At 38.4% G+C, this 22,649-nt stretch overlaps 1 protein-coding gene and 2 long non-coding RNA genes across 3 annotated transcripts; 1 reads left to right on the top strand and 2 right to left on the bottom strand.

Moving 5' to 3' along the window:
* Positions 1-4,056: 4,056 nt before the first annotated feature.
* Positions 4,057-6,010, bottom strand: LOC123980960. Its single transcript, XR_006827617.1, has 3 exons — positions 5,913-6,010; positions 5,271-5,310; positions 4,057-4,262 (listed from the first exon to the last, which is right to left on the bottom strand). It is a non-coding gene; the product is annotated as an uncharacterized LOC123980960 (long non-coding RNA).
* A 510-nt stretch (positions 6,011-6,520) lies between these two features.
* LOC123980964 lies at positions 6,521-9,729 on the bottom strand. The gene is made up of 3 exons (XR_006827622.1): positions 9,623-9,729; positions 8,266-8,379; positions 6,521-6,604 (listed from the first exon to the last, which is right to left on the bottom strand). It is a non-coding gene; the product is annotated as an uncharacterized LOC123980964 (long non-coding RNA).
* Positions 9,730-18,487: 8,758 nt separating this feature from the next.
* On the top strand, positions 18,488-22,123 carry LOC123979939 (Fc receptor-like protein 5). The gene is made up of 5 exons (XM_046064048.1): positions 18,488-18,493; positions 18,599-18,812; positions 21,178-21,423; positions 21,498-21,689; positions 21,817-22,123. Exons 1-5 carry the CDS (start codon positions 18,488-18,490, stop codon positions 21,927-21,929), a joined length of 771 nt encoding a protein of 256 aa, XP_045920004.1. The 3' UTR covers positions 21,930-22,123.
* Positions 22,124-22,649: the final 526 nt, after the last annotated feature.

The following is a 22,649-nucleotide window of genomic DNA, read 5'->3' as shown; positions in this document are numbered from 1 at the left end:
AACTTTTAAGGACACCGAGACCATTTTACACGCCTTCATCTCATCACGCCTGGATTATTGCAGCCTTTTCACCTGTTTAACCCAAAAATCTATTGATCAACTCCAGACTGTCCAGAACTCAGCTGCCAGGCTTTTAACCAGAACAAAGAAATATGACCACATTACTCCTGTTTTAGCTTCATTACACTGGCTCCCAGTATGTTTTAGAATTGACTTTAAAATTCTATTGATCACTTTTAAAGCTCTTCATGGCTTTTCGCCTTGTTATATTTCTGACCTTTTAGTCCCATACGCACCAGCACGTACCTTGAGATTCTCGGGCAGAGGTCTGTTGTCTGTTCCAGAGTCTCGACTGAAAACTAAAGGGGACAGAGCGTTTGCTGTCAGGGCCCCGAGGCTCTGGAACAGCCTGCCCGAGCAAATCAGGTTGGCTGAGTCAGTGAACTCCCTTCTTAAAACATATTTATAGGAGAGCCTTTCCCGATCTTATTTGACTTTATTTTATCCCTTTTCTTTTATTCTATTTTACTTCTTTTATATTTATCTTAAATATGTATTTTAGTCTTTTCAATGTTTTCTTGCTTTTATCTTGTATTGTTTTTTTATTATTGTTGTTTTTTTGGGTATTATTGTCTTTACACTTGTTAAAACACTCTGTAACTTGTTTTTGAAAAGTGCTCTACAAATAAAGATTATTATTATTTTATTGTGAAGCACTTTGCGATTTTTATCTGTGAAAGGTGCTATGAAAATAAACTTTACTTACTAACAGCTTTAAACAGAAAAACAGTCTCTGATGTCTGAAATGTCACAGACAGAGCACAAACCAAACATGTTGAAACCAGGTGGAAAGAGTTCTGTGTGTCTCAGATCACAGCTAATGAAATGAAAATGTTTTGTCTTGGATTTGGATGATGCCTTATATAAGACTTGTGTCATGTTGTTGATATATGAAGCAAATGACATTAAAAGGATATAACCACAGGGACATATCGGTATCTCACTGTGGATTCAAACCCGGTCTCTCACACCAAAGGCATGTATCTTATCCACTGTCTCATCACCACCCCTAAAGATGTCTTGAGGTGGACTTGAACCCTCAACCCTTGGTTTGCAAGTCCACACCTTACCAACACACTTAACCAAGTAACATTTAAGCAAAGAAGTGGATTAAACTCTTTTTACTTCTGTAAACAAACCAAAAAGAAAATAGAAAGACAAAACACTGGACGAGACTACGAGACTGTGAGACTGTGAGACTGAAGCCACGACTGACAGGGAGCAACAATGACCAGACACAGACTGAGGGAACAAACAAGTATATATGCACACATGGGTTAACGAGCTGGGTGGGAGCAACACAGGTGACTGGGATCAGGTTAACGAGGGAGGCAGAGAGACAACAGGAAAACAGAGAGAACACTTAGACAAGCAGACATGGGGCAGAGTGATTAACCAAGAATGCACAAGTACGACACAGGGCTGAGATGTAGAGCGAAACAGAACCAGTAAATGAACAAGGGAATACAACACAAGACCAGGAGTAAACACAAAAGATATCAACTAATGTACAGGACTAGGAACTAACTAAACAAGACTACACAGAGAGCCACAGAACCAAAAACAGACATAAAAAGGAAAGACATGAACACAATAACCACATTCCTAACAATTATTATCTACAAAGTAGAATTACATAATATGTACTTCATATGAATTATACAAAAGCCATAAGTGTCATGCTCTCTCCTTTAATTCTAATCTGCTGGAAAGTATTGCAGGAATGTTAGGTTACCATGTTTGTTTATCTTCTGCTTTGATGCTTCGAACTCTATTTTGGGACTCAAGTTGTGTTTTAGTTTTGGTCCATGCTGTATTCATTACACATTTTGTTCTTTGATGCAGGTCTGTTGTTCCTCATTTATCAGATCAATAGAAGCCACGTTTCCATGTAATTTCCATGTGAATTTTAAGCGGGAATATCGCAAAATAAAAAATAGCTGGTTTAGAGCGAATAAACGAGGCTACAGCAAGCAAAACCAGTCAACAGTTGAACAGTTGATCATAGAAAAATGGAGCAAGGTCCTCAGGAATGAGTTTCAAGCAGCTGGTACCAACCATGTCTCCACACGTTTTGGGTATATCTGGCAAGACGCCGACTGCGGAAACAGCTGATCATACGTAAGTTACAAGTTCGCTACGTCAGAACTTATTCATCAAAAGTGTTTCTCCCATTTAGCACATTAACAGTTTTTCGTTCGAGGGAAAAACCACCTCAAACCGGCGTAAATTTTTGTTGTTGCCAAATTAAGGATTTTTTAAATTTTGTTTTGCCGTTTCCATCAACCTTTTCTAATGCGACACTTCAAACTGCACATAAAAAAACGTTGATGGAAACACGGTTTGAGAGACATTCAAAACCTCAACTAAAACAGAACACCCGAGATTCCAGGTATCAGGTTACAAAAACAACCCTGTGGGACTCTGTTTATTTAAAGTATAACAGAGACTCTAAAACACACTTCATTTTAGTCATTTGTCAACAATGAATATGAATGTGAAACAAAGAATGAAAATGTTATATATATTTATATAGTTTTATTATTACAGTTTTATTATATATCATACAGAGTTGTATGATACATTGTATAGAGATACAGAGAGATTATTTATCCAGCTGTTATTGGTTCATCACAGAACTATACTAAAATGTGAGAGAGAAATGTTTCTTTTCATTATGTTTTAAAGTTTTTACTATTTCCATTTTATTCACAAAAAGTGTACGTACGGCCAAAAGCCCCAAAAATATTCAGACTTGCGTAGCCTACGCACATTTGTGAGCAAATTCTCTTTAATGTTGCGCATGTGAGAGAGCTCCATGTCTGACCCTTCAAACGCCCACAGTTATATATATGATCAGTGAATAAATGGTCACTGAAACACCCCTCATTAATATTAATGATAATTAACTAATTAACACACACACACACACGCAAGATGGGATAACACAAGTACTAATTTGGAGTCCCTCATTTTAAAAGAGAATAAATCAAATGCGATCCACTTGTGCTACACAAACAGCCCACTCACTTAACGAGGTTTGCGATGAGTTAAAAGAAATATGACTTGTTGCAAATGACAATAAAGCAGTGTTATTTTTCCATAATGTGTTTTTACAAGCGGTGCATCACATCCACACGCTGGCGCACAGTGATAACAATACATGAAACTATGCATTCTTATTTGCTTCTGACGCATTGAAAACGGCATCAATTTAAATATAATTTGTCCTCCTGTTCACCTTATTTATGAGAATAAATTGCACTGTATGCAAGTATTAATTAATATGAACCTCAATTTCAAAACCTCAGAGTTTCAAAACTTTTTTTCACACATTAACACACCAGTTTTCAGATCACCATTTACAAGGTTTCAAACCTCGAAAAAAAACTAATACACTGGGAGAACACTGACAAATTTGAAAGTCTGAAAAATAGTTTTTTTTTGAAAGATTTTGAGCTTTCAAACAATTTGTTTCAACCTTTCAGAGCTTTATTTTCAGTTTTGAATCATGTCAGGATATTAATCCCATAGAGATGCAGTACAGACAAAACACCACCAGGTGGTAGACCAATCTAAACACAAGCCAGAGGAGGGCGGTGACAAGGGGCGGGGCTGAGCAGCAAACGGACAGCACGGAGAGGAGGAGAGAAGACGAAAAGGTGGAGGTGACAGTGAGAGTGAGCACATTAAAAGAAAAAAAGTCCTGCAGGAAAGTGACGCTAAATGCTCACATAATATCATAACTCATTAATGTCAGCAACACTTGATCTGTTCGGTTGCTTTGCACTATTCTGGATGTTTTTGAATGTAGAGGCCTAATAAAACTACTGTGTCCAATCATGAGATATCTTAACACTGACTTCACTGTTGAGCATTGAAGTCCATTTATACACTGTGGCTCCTCTGATTAATGTGCAGATGTTTGTCCAACAGTTACTCAGAGAAGAAACACACTGAGACCAAATAATAGTTCTGCTGTGCTGGCAGAGGAAGTTCATTGTGCATCTTTATTGTTATTAGGACAGGACAGACGTGAAAATACAAATTATAAACTAAAAGCAACTGAAAGCTGATCCAGCTGGGATCCAGCTGTGCGATCGCCATCAGAAACAGACGTGGCATCAGAAGAAAGAACGTCTCATGTCTCTAAACAACATGTTTCCATGTTTCCTCTCTCCTCACGTCTTCAGTGGGACGGACTGAGAGACAAGGAAAAGGAGTGTGTGTTGCGGTGCTACTGTACCAATAACTATATTTTTTAACAAATAAAATAATAAAATTCATCACAGTCTAAGAGGTGTGTGTGTCATAGAACAGCGTACTGTATATTTGCTTATATTCTCCCCAGGAGACGTCATGGTCAAACTGTAATTATCACTTCAGCCTTCACTTCTATTAGAAGCACATTAGTAAGAGATCTCTTAATGTCCAGTATGAACAAGAGGATTACAGCCTTATTATTCTTATTCTTAATCTTATTATTACAGCAGGTAAAACCTGTTTCAATGGTAACAACAGAACCTGACTGCTGCTTGAAACCAAGTTGATCTCTTCGTCATGTCGCTGTTTCTGAGTGTCATGAAAACCAGGACCTGATGATTTATATGATGTTTGATGTTTAAAAGTCTTAATTCAGATAGAAGAAACTTTACAGACTAAATCTTCTCAGTAGTTCACTGACTGCAGAATCAACACTATTCAACACACAAACAGAGACTCTGTACTGAAGCTGAATGACACTCATAATGTTTAGAGTCTGCGGTTGTGGTTTTGATTATTTTTATCTATTTGCACTGAAGAGAGGTGTGTATCGGTTAGCCACAGCCAAACCAGAAAACGTCACATTTTCCATCCAACAGCTTTGTGAAACCCACAGAACCACAGGAGAAAAACAAGAACCAGACCAGACAAGTTTAGGGAGAGTCCAAAAACATGAGTGAGATATAAATAAAAGTAAAGTTAGGTATTACATTAACAACAAAACAACATGACGTTATCATCAGACTCTGTTCTGTAGAAATAAAATGAAACTACAACAAATGTTTAAAACATTCACTAAATCTGACTTGTTTGTCTCTTTGAGTCGAATTTTTCTTTAACAGTGAAATCTAATAAATGGATGTGCTGAGGTGTGAGGGGCTCTGGGGACCAGTTCCAGGCCAGCTGGACATCAGTGGTTGGACTGGTGTGAAGGTGTGAAGGTCTACCTCAGTGAAGAGTAGACGACCTCTGACTCTACTGGAAATTCTGAACACACAAACACAAACAGTTTAAACAACATGAGAAACTGCTGGAGACAAAGAAACTCCGTCACCAGACAACAACTCTGCTTCACTCAGTTCTCAGGAACTAACAAGAGTTTCAAACTAGTCTTTCACTGAATCAGGTCGCACCAGTAAAACTTAAGAAACGTCCCAGCTAGTAAAAACTTGATTGTGATCTGAATCTGTGGCTAGGAAACATCTGTAGTGCCGTCCAATCAGGAGCAATCAGCTATGAAAACAGGAAGTCACAAGCTGAAAAAATAACATTTTCAGATTAAGCTAAGCTAACAAGCATTATAATAGTATTTATTAAATTGTTTATTGTGAAATGTAATTTAAACCCAGTTCCCATCGTTATTAGACAGACATTGTCATAAATATTACATCTTTTACGCTTCAGACTAAAGGAGTCTTATGTAACATGCTACCAATGTCTTCATGCTGATCTATCTAAATCTTTAATCCTACTGATACATAGATTAGACTCTCATGGGTTACACTAGAAAAGTATTTTGATTCAACACATATTTAAACATTGACAGGCTTTTGATCACACTTTCTACAGCACTGTTAAAAACATTCCACCTTATTGAGGCTAACTTGCAGTCGGCCAGCAGACTGTGGATCCTGCCAGTTGCACTGGTGGCCTTGGTAATTTGCGGCCATGAATTTGGGGGACAGAGCTTCTGAGGGAGCACTGAAAGAAGGGGTGTTTGTGTTTGGCAGCTGAGTTCAAAAATCAACAATCTCTCTGCAGAATCGATAGTATCCCTTTTAATGTTAGAATGTGTTTTTCCCTTACTCTGGTTATGTGTTACATATCATATTTATTTAAGCAATAATAGCTAATGTCTGCCTGTTTCCATGGTGAACGACATGCCAGGATTCACAACCATTTTGGAGAAACTACCCCAAAAAGTGAATCTGCTAAATTATACAAAATGCCTCAATATTTAAAATAATGAAGACCACTTGCTAATAGATAAACAACCCTCCTGTCCTGACTGGTTTTTAGTCCGTCTGACCTTCTTGTTACCCACATCTCTTTAAAGGAATAGTTGATAGATAGATGAGAAGATAGATCTGGAGTCAGGTTGTGGTTAGCTTAGCTTAGCATACAGACTGGGATCAGGGGGAAACAGCTAGCCTGGCTCTGTCCAAAGTTCACACATAAAGAGCAGCTGTACCTCTCGTCTTGTGTGGTCTGATGACTATTTGTCCATAACTGACGTCTCCTGCTCCTCTCACTGCTGAGTAGACTGCAACTGGTTCACTCTCTGGAAAATAAAATACATACTAATTACATAACTGCGGGTACTACAGCTGTGACTAGTGCTGAGTATATTTACTGGTGTTAGCACTACTACTTGTACAGCAACACACAATAATACTACTGCTATAGAAAGAAGTTTATTGTTTTTCATGTAGAATTACAATAAGTTTTATAATAGACTATAAACGGCAGCAGGTTTAAAAGTTATCTTTTTCTTAACACCACAGATGTGAAAGGTGAAAGACCAAATATAATTGAAGAGTATTTATCTGAAACGGGGAACTAGATGACCACAAAACAACACATTTCAGCTCAAGGCACAAAATATACAGACACATCACCATCAGCTAAAGCAGACCACACTGTAGTGAGAAACAACACCAGCTTCACACCACAGTTCACTGGAGTCAAAAGGAGGAAGTTGATTGTGGTTTGATGTGCAGAGTGGAAAAAAAAGATGCAGACGCACATCATCTCCCTTTAAAAATAAGGTTTGCTTGTACCTTGGCGCATTGCTATTCAAATGGCGGATGAATGGCGCATTATTGAAACCATCAATTGACTGAATGCCAAACTCACAGCAGAGAGGGGATGTGGACGAACACGTGGACGTGAAAAACTGTGTCTGATCATGAAGCCTAATGTTCCTCTGCAGCTCTGTGGTTTATCAGTGAAGTGTCTGAACTCCACTGCAGACTGGAGTCTATTATAAACTATGATGAACCAGTCGTGGGTCACAGTTCTCTCTTCCACTGTTTTTTTTAATTTTGTGTTGTATTGATGTGTGAGTGTTTTCAATTTACTTTCATGATTAGAAAGGCTGCTGTCAGTCATGTTAAAAGTTTCCATGTGTGCATGAAAGTCATGGCAAATGACGTGGGGAATTTAAGCAGCAAAACCAAAAAAATAAAAAAAACTGTAGTTATAAACTATTGTCTCTCTGATGGAGCTAAGGATTGATCACTGTATGAACCTTTACTTCTTTGTGTCCCATACACACTTTATTTCTCTTCTTGCAATAACAATTTAAGGAAAAAAAGATTCTGATTATTCCGACACCACATGAATGCACCATCACTCACTACTCACCCCTCCCTTTACAAGCGTGCAGGAGAAGATATGGTGGCTGACATGCTTTGTTGGTTCTGTGCTAAATAACATGTATGGTCCTCCATTTGTCTAAATTTCCCTTCTCTTCTTAGTTCTAGTTAACCCGTCAACTACTACTAGTAGTAACATTACTTCTTTTTATTCTTAGTTTTCGTACATATGAGTGGTGACGAAACACACTCTGTAGTGCAGTCTGTCCATTTCGGCTATTGTAGAAACATGGCGACAAAACATGGCGATGTCTTGCTCTATGTAAAAGGACCCGCAGTGTATGTAGATAAAAATGGCGCATTCTAAGGTAATAAAAACATAACGCGACATGCAATACACATCATGAGCCAAAACAAACCAGACTTTATTGACCAAAAAACATTGATTTTACATTTGATTTACTTTTATGAACATACTTTCCAATATATCCTCATTTTATAAATATGTCCTCTCAAGGTCTAAACCTCAAACTGGTCCTCACAAAGACATAGAACAAGAACACAACAAAGGACAAGAACACACACTCACTGTCCCTGAAAAACAGAATCAATAAAACACCATTACCTCTGCTGCGTCTGATTGGCTGCTGTAGGCGATGTGATATTTTGATATCACTGTATGTGATGTCATCTGTGATGTCATCTGGGATGTCATCATCCCCAACTTCTACTTCAGCAGCTGAATGAGCCAAAACGAGCAGAAATTTTAATCAATGAAGACCATGTGATGTAATCAAAAGCTCCACAGCTCACTAAATGGAGCCTGTGGTGAGATTGTTTTATTGCACAGTAATGTTATTTATGAGAATCCTGATGGACGTCTGACTTAAAAGTTCAGTGTGTAAGTTTTACTGGCATCTAGCGGTGAGGTTGTAAAGATAGCCACGGTGGCTAACACAAGACAAAAGATGTCGTCGTCTGAGACAGCGCAGAGTCGTTCAAGAAATTAGGTTTCTTTAGATAGATAGGCTATATAAAGAAATTATATTTACTTAATTATTGAGTAAAACCATATGTTGTTGTGAATATTATTGTTACTTGTTTATCAAACAACAGCAACACCAAGAACTGAAGTGCTACATTTATTGCATAAAACATTATTTTACTGCACTGTAATCATACAATTTGTTAAATCTTGGGAGGGTTCTCTCATTTGGACTAAGAAAAGTATATGAAGAACATCTCAAAAATCACATCTAGTGCAAGTATGACCTTTGGCTACTGACAGATAACAGGAAAATGGTAGCCAAGATTGTGTGACCTTGTCACTGTTTCCGTACCACACAGTCCATTATAAACCACATAATAGATATGAAGTTTACAAAGGCATAGTCAGGTGAGGATCAAGGGTCCTCTCCACTTTGTTCTATTAGTAAACTTGGAAAAGCCAAAATAGATCCTGGAGAATAACGTTACACGAATTTACAATCCAACTACATATTTTACAACATTGACAAGCGAAAGACGTTACTTCTCTCAGTGATTATGTCCCATCACCAAAACTGGCATGCTGCAATAATATGTGACCCACGGCCAGATTATGATGAGCGTATACACAACAAGAAGAAGAACGTAATGACGAAACACGCTCTGTAGAGACTATTGTCAGTTTGGGCTACTGAAGAAACATGCGGGCGCAAATTGTCAATTTCCATGTGAGGGGCCCCGCGGTGTATGTAGACAGAAATGGCTCATCTAAGGTAATAAAAACTTAATGGTTTATTATGTAAGGTCTTTATACACTGAAAACATAGTTCTGTCAATAGATCCTCCTAAATATTACACACTGGACCTTTAAATTAACAGTTTGTAAATTATTTTTACATCCAGAAGTGTTAATTGAAATGTATCAACACTAAATGTGATCTGCAGCACATAGCTGTAAATAAAATGTTAATTTGTTGTCAAAGTCTGTGTCTAACCTTTAAGTTTCCAACGGTTGCATCGTCTCACTAGTAGAACCAGAAGAATCAGTAGAACCAGTAGAACCAGCACACAGAAAGATTGAACAGAGAGAGGAGGAGAGGAGGAACCAGGAGGTGAGGTGGGTGAGGAAGAGGTAACGGGAGGAGAGGGGGTGGCTTTCACTAAAATGTACAAAAAACTTTAATTAAGCATTGAAATTAAAATAAATGAATGATACATTCTACAACATGCTAACAGCTTCCTGCATGCTATCGCTCAACCAGCTAGAAGCCTGCCTGTTCCCCAGCATAGACGTGCGTGTTGACCTCCTGACCTGCTCAGCCTGTTGGGTTGACCTCCAGGTTTTCCCCCCGGAACTGTTCAGTCCACCTGTATTGCCCTCTGCTGTTCGCCTCACTGTTCGCATCTGATCCTTTTCCTTTTCACAACCACACTCTGGACTCTGACTCTGACTCCAAACACCAAGGGCTCGCTGGGGTGGGGGTTTGGGTTTCTGTCATGATTTTGGGTTTTGGTGTTGTACAGTAGCTGGTCTGTTGGATCATACCACACGGGCCAGCCTTCAAATCCAACATGCATCACTGAGCCTTGGCCATCCATGACCCTGTCGCCAGTTCACAGCTTTTCCTTCCTTGGACCACTTTTGATGTACTGACCACTGCAGACCGTTTTGGAGACGCTCTGACGCAGTCAGCCATCACAGTTAGGCCCTTGTCAAAGTCACTCAAATCCTTGCACTTTCCCATTTTTCCTGCTTCACACTCATCAAATTTGAGCACACAATGTTCATTTGCTGCCAAATATATTCCACCCACTGACAGGTGCTATGGTAACATAATAATCAGTTTTATTTACTTCCCTATGTTATGGCTGATCTATGTATATTGCCTTCTGTTTTGTTCAGTCCTTGTCGGTTCATTATCATTGTTGGTTGAGTGTCTCTGCTTGGTTTTGTGACGTATTGGATGTCTCTGCTGGATATTGTTTGTTTCACACTCTGCAAATTCTGACTTAGGTTAGGTAGAGTAAAAAAGATCAAATATCAAACGGTGGGTTGAACGTTAAGAAATTTAGTTAGAAATGTCACATTATGAATCATCTCTGCTGTCCTGAAACCTGCTAAAGTCAATGTAGAAAACAAAATGAGATCAGTTTGAGAATTATCTTTGAGCTCCTCACCTGTGACAGAGATCCAGCTGGATGGAGACTCTCCACGACCGCTGATGTTACACTTGTAGTGGCCTTCATCAGACTTTGAAACATGGTGGATGGTCATGTGACCTGTAGGCTCAGTCCTGATGAGGAAGCCATCTTTATAGAAACCAGCTGGGATGTTGGAGGGAGGGGTCTCTGTTTTACAGTGCAGAGTGACATCATGTCCCTCCATCACAGGGAGGACAGGACTCTGCAGGATCACTGGTCCACCTCAACACAGAGACTCAACTCTGAGAGAGTACTCAACTACAGCATTTCATCATTTACACACAGCTTCATCAACACTAACTCCACAGTCTGATCTTACCAGTGACAGTGATGTTGATGGTGTTACTGGTTGCTCCCTCTCTGGACTCACACCAGTAAACTCCACTGTCCGATGGGGTGATGTAGCTGATGTTACAGGAAGAACCAGCTGATCTTCCCCAGTACGATTCACACTGAGACAGCCCTCCTTTACTCGTGTTCCTTCTCAGCGTCCATCCAGCAGAGCTGTCGTCCTCCTCACAACTCAGAGAGACAAACTCTCCTTCAAACAGCTGAGAGCTGCTGGGACTTACAGTCAGAGAGGCTGGAGGAAGAGACAGATAGATGTGGTTAGAGAGCTTTAATTGCATTTTTGAAAATAATTCTTTTCTCCACATTCCCCATATTCCTACTTTCTCACTGTCTACACTTCCTACTGCTGAACTGATCTCAAGCTCAGATATGAGCTGATAAATAAACTCATTGCGCATATTAAGGTTAACGTAAAGGGTGTAGGTTTCATTTTTATGTAAAAGGGAACTCAAAATTCAGGCAGCAGGTGACAATTCAAAATAAAAATTATTAGAGAATATAATACTGTAAGGCTCTCAGGTATTCTGTTTTTCTTTCACATATATTTCACCTTTAGAGCAACTTTCCTCATGTAAGATTATCCCTGCTGAGTCAGCACACATGCAGACATGATTTAGTCTTTCCTCCACCTTTTGTTTCTAAAGAGGGCACTTCTTTAAACAACAGTAGCCGCTGCATCCTGCTGTGCAGTCCTGGTTCTTGAATTACATTTTTAAAGCAGCATTTTCAGCTTTGGCTCCAGTCTGCAACACTGTGGCATCAAAACTGCATTCAGTGTTTTATTGTATTTGTAAAGTAGCTGTTTCCCTCCACAAACACTATCCTAAACACTAACTTTTCTATCAGTGAGTGAATAACTTTTCAACTGTGACAGAAGAAGTTTTCTCACCTTGGTTTGTTGTGCAGCTCAGCAGTGAGGTCAGAACTAAAGAGAAATCAGACCCAGGTTGGTTTTACATACAAGAACAAAACAAGACATCTGTACTTTCTACAACACAGAACAACATGCTTGTAGAGCACAGAAAAACAGCCACATGTTGATATTACTTAATGGAAATAACAAAATATATTTATTTAAGGATGCATTGACACGATGACTAATTTCTTTTTTTAAATCTTTGTTAGGACAGTAGTGAGTAAATGCAGAGGAGCTATTCAAGTGCTGAAAAGAAAGACTCCAAAGGGTAAAACAACCAATAAAAGGGCTCCGCAGCTATTTTGATTGCAACGTGTTTCAAGCTTGGTGTTGTGTATGAATGAATGTTTATAAGAATGAAATGATTTGTGGGGTTCCTCAAGGTTCAATTTTAGGGTCTACACTTTTTATCCTCTACATGCTGCCACTTGGAGACGGCATCAGGAGGCACATCATAGATGTCCATTGCTATGCTGACGACACACAGCTTTACATTATTATGTCTCCTGATGACTCATGGCCAATAGATGCTCTTTTTAACTGCATTTTCAATATCAAGTCATGGATGACAGAGAATTAACGAACTAAAGTCTTGATTATTAGTGCTAAAGCTCAGAGAGACAAACTTAACCCCTTGATGCCTGAATTTCTTTACAGTGAAAAAAATTTATTTTCATTACCTTTCAAGCTGATGTTCAATCAAGTGGAAATTGTTAATTTGTTTATAGACCATAGAAAATATATTAATTCAGGTATGATGTAGGTATATAAAACCAGTGCTTGCAAAAGGTTCCCAGGTATATATCAAATATGCACAAAGAGACACTGGGGGAATACATGTGCTATCTCAGCTGCAGTCTGAAAGGAAGAGGTGTGATGCGTATTAGCAAGTATTGGCATTAAACCAATGTCAGCAAGTAATAAACCGAGTTTTGTACCATTAAAAACACAACTAAGAATGCATTTTAGCATCTTAAGGACATTGCCAGTGTTTCTATCTCACTAATGCACTAATGTATGCCTTGATTACCAGCAGGATTGATTACCGTAAAGCTCTATTTTCTGACCAGAAAGAGAGCAAACATTACATCGGTTTTAAACACTCTGCACTCCTTCTCTGATTTTAACATACTTTAATTGGTTTACAAAACTCTTAATCTTAGTCTTGGTCCAACCTATTTATCAGATTTGGCCTATGAACTCTCTCGAGTCCTCAGGTCTTCCAGAAGATGTCTTTTAATTATCCCTAGAGTGAGGACAAAACTGTTGAGATTTTTAAAAGACAACTTAAGAGCTAACTTTTCTCTGGCTGTTAATTGAACTTTATTTATCTTATATGTGTGAATTTTAATCAGTTGCATTTCTTTCTAAATCGTTTTATTTATTTATTTATTTTATTCATTTTATTCATAGTCCATACCGCTCACAATCGCCACCCAATGGAGTATAAAGCCATCGCTTGCCAGCACCATCTAGCAGCATCCAATTTCCGGTAATCTTAATATTCTTATAGAGATCTGAGCAAAAGCACCATATATAGCGACCTGTACAAATGCACTTAAAGGGGTACTTTTTAATTATCTCCCAATAAGACTACTTCTAAATGACTTCATTTTATCTGCACATTTAGATATTATGGTTTTAAACACAAACGTGGCTTTAAACTAATGATCATAGCCAAATTATTGAACCCAGGGTCAGTGGTCATGGTGGTGGCCTTGTGAGTGTTTTTAAGAAGAGGTTTATATGTTACAAAGCACCCTGTGATACAATCTTATCCTTTGCTCCTCTCACTTTTAAACTTGTCAGTCTTAATCCAATCATAATCGCTATCTTTCACATGACTTCATGACTCCTTAACTAACCACAAATCAATTTTAACAATTAAGATTAATACCATTTATAAAACTACACACGTGTAGTTGGTGTAAGTTAACACATTATTACAGATATAGTTTCATGTAACTACTTTAAGCAGCCACGTATCAGGTTGACTGTGAAAGACCTGCATGGTGATCACATTGTTCCAACATGGCACAACGGTCCTTCATTTCATTACTTGTTACTTGTGCTTTGTAAAGCATTCAAACTTGAAACAAAAACATGAAAACAACATTATTCAAACTTCAAACATAAACTCTTTGAACCAGTTGATATTTTACACTCCATGTAAAGTAAAAATGTAAAAGTAGATTTTGAAAATTCAAGCCATTGGACATGTAATATACTTCAATATATCATCTAAAAATAAGTTTGATTGTAAGTATAATCATATCTCATCTCTTCGTGAATTAATACAACAATGTCTATATTTCTATTCTAAACTGTAGCGCTGTAGGCAACAAGCAGGAAGTGGGTAGAGGAGAGTTTACACACCCAAATATGAACCTAATAAATATCTAACATAAATAAATACAATTTAACTCCCCTCCACTCAATTTCTGCTTGTTGTTACCCTCCTGGAACTATTATGGTAAAACATGTGTGAGTGTCCCGTGAAAACAGATTACAGTTTACGATTACACTTAGCTTAGCACGAGTCTTCTGACATTACAGCCACCAGTTAACAAGTATTAAAACGTTAGTTGCTCGTTCACTTAAGTGAACTTCAATTCACAATGATTTAAAATACCACGTGTTTATTTAACCCGTGGACTAATATATGCAAATCTGTGCATTAATTAGCCTTTTTCATCAGGTGATACTATTTACTATTCACTACATTGAGTAACACCGAGCTGTTGTTAATAAGTGTTTTGGGTTTGGTTTGCAATTAGATAATATTTTTGTATAAAAGTGTCTAAATATTGTATTGTTTGGGTCTAACACGGTTATATGGGGTTCTTAATTGCAGCATAAAATAGAATACATATATGAATAAATAAAATTGGTGTTACGCTGTGTTTAGGGCATAACTGTTTGTTTTCTGTCTACTAAAGAACATATTTCTAGTTTTGGTCTAATTTGACACAAAGTACTGCTTAATACGTTTTATTATAGTATTGTAAAATAAAGACCATTTTTCTTATTTAAAAACAAGTTGTCTTTTGTGTTCAGTGTAAATACAAGGGCTGCACAATATGGTTAAAAAAATAAAATTGCTATTTATTTGACAGATATTTGTGATATTATTCGTGATTAGAGGAAATTATCTTTTTTGCATCACATTTAAAATTTTATACTGAAAAACTGATGATAACAGGGTCTTAACCAAAAAATTGTTTTCTTATGGAAAACAAGTTTTATAGATCTGCAACGATACAGTACATAATTATGAAGCTGTTAAAAAGCCTTAATCAATAAATTGCAGCTTCTGCGATTTGGATAATGCACTTGGCCATAGAGCAATTTTGATATTGTTTTGATTAACTGTGCTGCCCTAATAAATATCTTTTTTTTTAAACTTTTTTTGTGATTTTCTTCTTCATCAGTTTTCTTCTCCTACTTTAAAGTAAAACTAGTAGAAATTATATATTGTCTGTTGATGCCGTTTGGCTAAATTCAGTCTTTGTATTCACGTTATCCACGTGGAGACCAACATTCATACGTTAAGTAGATTCTTACTTACCTAGAAGCCACGGTAAAGATGATCCCTCCATTTTAGATTTTGGTCATCTGAGATCAACACATTAACGTTTAACCAGTCACACAAACTAAAACCCACCTCCTCCTTTTTCCTGTGGCATTGTTGTGGTTTTCTCTCAAGCAGTTAGCAGGAAATGGGCTTGATGTTCCGCGTATTTGTACATAGAGTGTAACAATGGTCTATTAGAAATCACACCTCGAAGTCAACAAAATAACTGACAGGTTGTGCACAACTGACATCAGTATCTCAGTAACAGATCACATTGAAGTGAGGTTCACCTGGACAGGTAATTTATCTATCACTGACACAGTGCTGAAACATACTGAGAGACAAATCACACATTGTAAAATTTAGAGTCTCTCAGTGGGCAGTCTCTTAAAAACCTGTATGTCTTTGGACTGTGAGAGGTCACAGACACAAGGACTGACACAACAGCAAGGCTGGACAGTCTAAATAGTGTCTTAGTCTGTGGAAAGTGTCCATGTTGTAACAATGATAATGACCTCAGATTAGACCAGGACGAACACTCAAGTGTCCTGATACAGGAACACGATGGTCTTCATGGAGAGAACAGCAAGTCGTCAATTGTTGCTGTTTTATATTGAAATAGTTCTTTGTATGAAGAACTGATCTCTGTAAACTCACTTAATGTCGGCTGAAAATGATGTTATAGCAGCAGCTCTGTCAGTCAGTAATGAATGGTTAGATCAAATTGAAATCCTCTACCTGCAGAAATAATATGTGTGTTTCAAATTAATGGAAATATAAGAAAGTGACAATTCTGAGTATCTGGCTAACAACCAGCAAAAATCGTCGAAGTTTTCTGAGTTTGGTCCTGGTGCACTTGTTTGACGATGTTCTACAGGATACGCCTACTACATGATTTGTCATGTCACCAAGTTCAAGTACGTTTATTGTCATTCATCCACACTCTTACATATCTGGTAGACAAATGAACAAAACGCCATTTTTCACAGTCCACAGTGCCAAGACAAGACACTACACAACACAGTAACTAACTCTAGATGAGACAAATGAGAAGATTTATTTCTGCAAGGCAGAGTGAACATGGAGTCGCTGGAGCGTAACTGAAACCTGTATCTGAATCTTTAATAACAGCAACATCAATAATAATAATAATAATAATAATAATAGTGTCCGTGCACAGCTTGGTCAGTTATTTACTTTGAGACTTGATGAGTCTAAACATAAAGGCTACTTCCTGTTAACTGCCTTCGAGAAAACCACAACAGTACCTGTGATACAGAAAGAGGAACAAGGTGGGTTTTACTTCGGGGGGTTTGTGGGTGTTAAACGTTAATGTGTTGATCTCAGAAGATTTAAAATGGAGGAATCATCTTTACCCTGGCTGCTGGGTAAGTAAAAATCTACTTAATATGTGAATGTTTGTCTCCACATTTTCTTAAAGATTAGTTCAAAAACATTTCTGGTGTTTTATAATGAGTTACAGAGTGAAGAACCTGAATACAGACTGAATTCAACCAAACAGTGTTTTCAGATCACATTCATTTTAGCTACGACCAGAGAGAAGAAATTTAAGTAATCACTATTTGCTAATATGGCAGCAAAGAATTCACAGTAACACATACATTGCTGCAAGTGTTCATTTTCATTTCTTAACAATGTCAATCATAACATATAAGAAAAGGAAATCATGTAGAAAAGTTTTGAACAAAAAGGTATTTATCATACTGAAGTGCTACATAAGATTGTATAAATGACAAACATTGTACAAATTATTGCAAATTAAACACAAACAATGCAAATAACGAGTCTGTCATTTAACCCTTTGGTGCCTGCCTTCAAGTACTCCAAACTAAATGACAATGTAGGTCATTTTAAACAACCTCCAAATATGACTTACATGAGGGTATCCTAAAATAGTGCCCCTACTGGTGGCATTTGTCCATTTGGCAATGTCCAGACTGGACCTACATTCACGTGAAATCACGTGACCTGTGCTAAATGACATAAACACGTTGAGACTGCAGCGATACAAAGAAGGACGATCTGCACATCTATTGGGTTCACCAGTCAACATGCATACCATCACTGACTTAGGTTTAGGGACACACCCCTGTGAAGGTCAGGGTTAGGGTAAGGGGCTACGGGGGGCTGTCAACACCTTTAAGGCTATTGTAGTTAGCTAGCTAGTTAACCTCAATGCTACGAAGCTAACATAGCGAACGCTACTTAACATAATTTTCAAAATAAATCAGTCTTGTTTAACAAGGGAACCGAATGCCAGCCTCCTGGGTGAGAGGCAGCTAACTTACTTCCACCCACCACAACCAGACTTCAACTTTCTGGCTATTTTTAATATGTAACACTCTTTCTCATGTGTCTCTGCTGTACAGCCACTAGAGGTTGCTGCCACAATAAAGGTAAACCTAAGTGGTAATTTTGTGTGGCTAAAACGGACTATATGGTCATTTTTCTGATGAGGGCAGGTTCGTGCCTGCATGTCTTTTCTGCACTTGAACAGCTCCTCTGCTTATACACTGCTGCTCTGTTTGGGGAAATGTATTTAAAAAACACCCATATCTAATATCAATGTGTGGTTGCTTTTCTGTTCACTACAAGCAGGTTGTGTTGTAGAAAGAACACATGTCTCATTTCATGTAAAACCTAAAACCTGAGTGTGATTTCTCTTTAGTTTTGACCTCACTGCTGAGCTGCACAACAAACCAAGGTGAGAAACTTGAAAAGTTATTCACTCCCTGATAGAACAGTTAGTATTTAGGACAGTGTTTGGGGAGGGAAACAGACACTTTACAATATTTAATGAATGTGGAGAAAATTATTGCAAATGATCTCTCTAACCACATCTTTCTGTCTCTTCCTCCAGCCTCTCTGACTGTGAGTCCCAGCAGCTCTCAGCTGTTTAAAGATCAGTTTGTCTCTCTGAGCTGTGAGGAGGACGACAGCTCTGCTGGATGGACGCTGAGGAGGAACACAACCAGAGAAACCAGGACTCAGTGTGATGACTGGGGAAGATCAGCTGGTTCTTCCTGTAACATCAGTTATATCACCATGTGGGACAGTGGAGTTTACTGGTGTGAGTCCAGAGAGGGAGCAACCAGTAACACCATCAACATCACTGTCACTGGTAAGATCAGACTGTGGTTCTCCTTGGATTAATTAATGAGGGGTTACCAGCTCAATAACAGAGGGCCTCTGAACACTGGGCAGACGCTTTTATCCAAAGCGACTTACATTATCATCATTTTAAAAAAAACAATATAAAAGCATCAACAAAGCATCAATACAGCACAAGATTTACATACTAGAAAGAGCAGCAATAACTACTAGTAAGAGCTAATAGCACATATGGCTATCAATGGGGTAAATACCTAGATTTAACAAAAAAGTACAATCATTACAAAAGAATTGTACGGGGATAGAAGAAGAAGAGCACAGGAAGTGCAAGTTAGAGGTTAGAGGTGTTATAAGAGAAAGTGTTCTTGGAGAAGATGGGTTTTCAAGAGCTTCTTGAAGTTAGAGAGAGACAACCATGCTCTGATGGCATGTGGTAGCTCGTTCCACTATCATGGTGTCACAAGAGGAAGAAAGCAAATAAGATGTATGGTTGTACTTCAGGAAGCTAACCAAGGCTGGATGGAGACCTGAGAGCAGCCAATGTATGAGCTTTGAGGGGCCTTAAAATCCTGTATCTGTACACTACCGTTCAGAAGTTTGGGGTAACTTAGAAAATTCCTTGTTTTCACAAGACAAACTTCTACAGAGGTCAATTATCAATAACCTTCAGCCCTGTGCTCTAATGACATGTTGTGTTTGCTAGTCCAAGTTTATAATTTTGAAACGCTAATTGATCATTAGAAAACTATTTTACAATCATTGTTGCACAGCTTAAAAACATTTTTTCTGATTAAAGGAGCAATAAAACTGGTCTTCTGTAGAACTTGTGAGTTTCTGGAGGGTGTGGGTTCTATTACAGGCTCAAAATGTCCAGAAACAAAGAACTTTCTTCTGAAACTCGTCGGCCTGTTCTTGTTCTGAGAAATGAAAGCTTTCCCTGTGAGAAAATACCAAGAAACTTGAGATATTGTACAATGCTGCGTGCTACTCCCTTCACAGAACAGTGTAAACTGGCTCTAAGCAGAACAGAAAGAGGAGTGAGAGGCCCCGGTGTACAACTGAGAAAGTGAACAAGTACATTAGAAGGTCTAGTCTGAGAAACAGATGCCTCCCAGCTCCTCAACTGGCAGCGTCATTAAATAGTACCCGGAAACACCAGTCTCAACGTCAACAGTGAAGCAACGACTGCAGGATGCTGAGCTTCTAGGCAGAGCTGCAGAGAAAAAGCCACGAAAACAAAATATTTAGCCCTAATCTTTTCTTTTTATCGGCCAGTGTAAGATATGGCCTAGATATTCCATTACAAATCAGCTGTTTGCAGCAACAACAGTTATTTACAATATTAACAGTGTCTACAATGTATTTCTGATTAATTTGATGTAAATTTAATGGACAAACACAACAAGTTTTCTAAGTGACCCCAACATTTTGAATGGTAATGTATGTTTTAACCCACCAAATAACTCTCTGCATGTATGTTTATTTAGGTCATATGAATAGAAATCTTTCCAAATATTCATTAAATATTTAGTTTTGATGTGTTTACTGAGTCAAGGACAGGACAGAGTGACTGGAGGCTCAGAAAAGGAAGAGAACTAAAGCTGAAACCAACACATTGGTGGCAGGAAAGCAGACAGTTTTAGTCTGCAACTCCTCCGGTTTCACCCCGACCTCCTCATGTGCTAAGGTTTTGGTATGGCTGGTTTCACTAAGTTTAAATGTTCATGTAATGTATATTTTTATTAGTTCTGCACCATCTTCAATCTTGTTGTCAAATCAAGATGTTATTTTTGCTCCTTATTTGTCTCTTTAAGTGGAGCTTCCATCATTACTTTAGCAAAGGCAAAGACTTATTCTTGACAAATCTGTCAAAATCTGTGTTAGTGAGCACTTCTCCTTTGCCGAGATAATCCATCCACCTCACAGGTGTGGCATATCAAGATGCTAATCAGACAGCATGGGTTTTGCACAGGTGTACCTTAGACTGGCCACAATAAAAGGCCACTTGAAAATGAGAGAAGTAGGTCTTTTGTGTACATAGAGAAAGTCTTAGATCTTTGAGTTCAGCTCATGATGAATGGGGGCAAAAACAAAAGTGATGCATTTATAATTTTGTTCAGTGTAATACTAAAAAAAAAAAGAGTACATAACTTGCAGAAATATACAGTTATCTTTCTTTCAGCACTTAATTATAATACCCTTAATTAGCCTCACACTCAGTAACAGCAAGAAAAACATTTAAATAAAATGTACAACAGAGGTTCTGGCTTACCAGATCCAGAAGTCCACACAAGCACCACAGATCAGACTGTGGAGTTAATGTTGATGAAGCTGTGTGTAAATGATGAAATGCTGTAGTTTGTCTCTGTGTTGAGGTGGACCAGTGATCCTGCAGAGTCCTGTCCTCCCTGTGATGGAGGGACATGATGTCACTCTGCACTGTAAAACAAAGACCCCTCCCTCCAACCTCCCAGCTGGTTTCTATAAAGATGGCTCCCTCATCAGGACTGAGCCTACAGGTCACATGACCATCCACCATGTTTCCAAGTCTGATGAAGGCCTCTACAAGTGTAACATCATCGTTCGTGGAGAGTCTCCATCCAGCTGGATCTCTGTCACAGGTGAGGAGGTTACCTTTGATTTCAGGACTTATTTCATCCAGAGATTCACCTGACCAGGTGGATTCTCTCCACAGGTAAACCTACAACCTCAGCTCTGCCCACAACCTCAGCTCTGCCCACCCCGCATCCTCCATCGCCTCCTCCAACACCCCCTGCCTCAGCCCCCTTCCAGCTTGTGTTTAGACTGATCTGCCACCTGGTGGTCTTCTGTCCGTACTGCATCTCCACTGTCCTCATGGTGTCTTTATATCGACACAGGGCCACAGGTAACACTGAATCATTCACTGATCTTACAATCAATCAATCAATCAATTAATAGATCAATCATTACCTTTATTAATTTAGCTGATACTTACTGATTGATATTTTCTTTCTACCCTGCTCTGACTGCAGGAAATGACCTGCCCGTCTCTATGGTGATGACCCCGCCCCCCCAGGCTGAGGAGGGATTGGATAATGACTATGATGACGTCATCACTGCTGTCACCACAGAGCATCACTTCTGAGCTGATCCAGTGTGTTGTGGTTCTTAAATGAAGATAAAATGTTTGCGTCATCAGCAAATAAACCTCAGATTTCATGATACAGACCCCTGGACAAATGGACAAAGCTGTCGACATGTTTTTGGTCCAAATAAAAGCTCAGGTTCAGGTTCTGGTTTGAGTTTTGTTGTTACTCTTGCTTGTTTGGTTTAGATGTTTTAAAACAGGGTGATATGTTTACTTTTTATTTACTTTTAAAGTTTTCAATAAACTTCACAAAATTGACCAAACCTCAGTCTCTGTCATGCTAAGTTGCAAGTTATACAGAGGATGTATCATGTTTTGGGTTTGGCTTTTTATTTGTTCATCTTTGTTGTGTTTCTGCCATTTCCTCCTGTGTTTATCACTCCCCGCCTCCTGTGTTCTTGTTTTTTTGTCAGTTGTTCGTTTGTTTCTGTGCTCTGTTTTTATTTTTTTTAAGTCGTTCTTGTGCGTCTTTGTGAGTTTTACTTCCTGGTTTGTTTTGGAGCGTCCGGTGTCTTTGTCTAGCTTTGTTTTCTGTTCAGTCTTATTAGTCCCATGTGTCTCACCTGTGTTACAGTTACCCTGCCCCCTCTATATAACGGTAGGTTTGTTTGTTCCCTTTTGTCAGATCCTTGTAGCTTGTTGTGCTCTTTCAAATGTGTTCCAGTTTTTAATCTTGCTTGTTTTGTTTGTGGATCTTTGTTGCACTTTTGCCTTCTT

The sequence above is a fragment of the Micropterus dolomieu genome, linkage group LG12 (assembly GCF_021292245.1).
Source record: "Micropterus dolomieu isolate WLL.071019.BEF.003 ecotype Adirondacks linkage group LG12, ASM2129224v1, whole genome shotgun sequence".
Classification (NCBI taxonomy): Eukaryota; Metazoa; Chordata; class Actinopteri; order Centrarchiformes; family Centrarchidae; genus Micropterus; species Micropterus dolomieu.
This window is presented reverse-complemented; position numbering and strand designations above follow the sequence as displayed.

What these genes read in the sequence shown, in the direction of transcription:
- LOC123979939 (XM_046064048.1), top strand. An exon ending in CATCAACATCACTGTCACTG is followed by an intron (nt 18,813 to 21,177) that starts GTAAGATCAGAC and finishes CTCTGTGTTGAG; the next exon opens with GTGGACCAGTGATCCTGCAG. An exon ending in CAGCTGGATCTCTGTCACAG is followed by an intron (nt 21,424 to 21,497) that starts GTGAGGAGGTTA and finishes TTCTCTCCACAG; the next exon opens with GTAAACCTACAACCTCAGCT.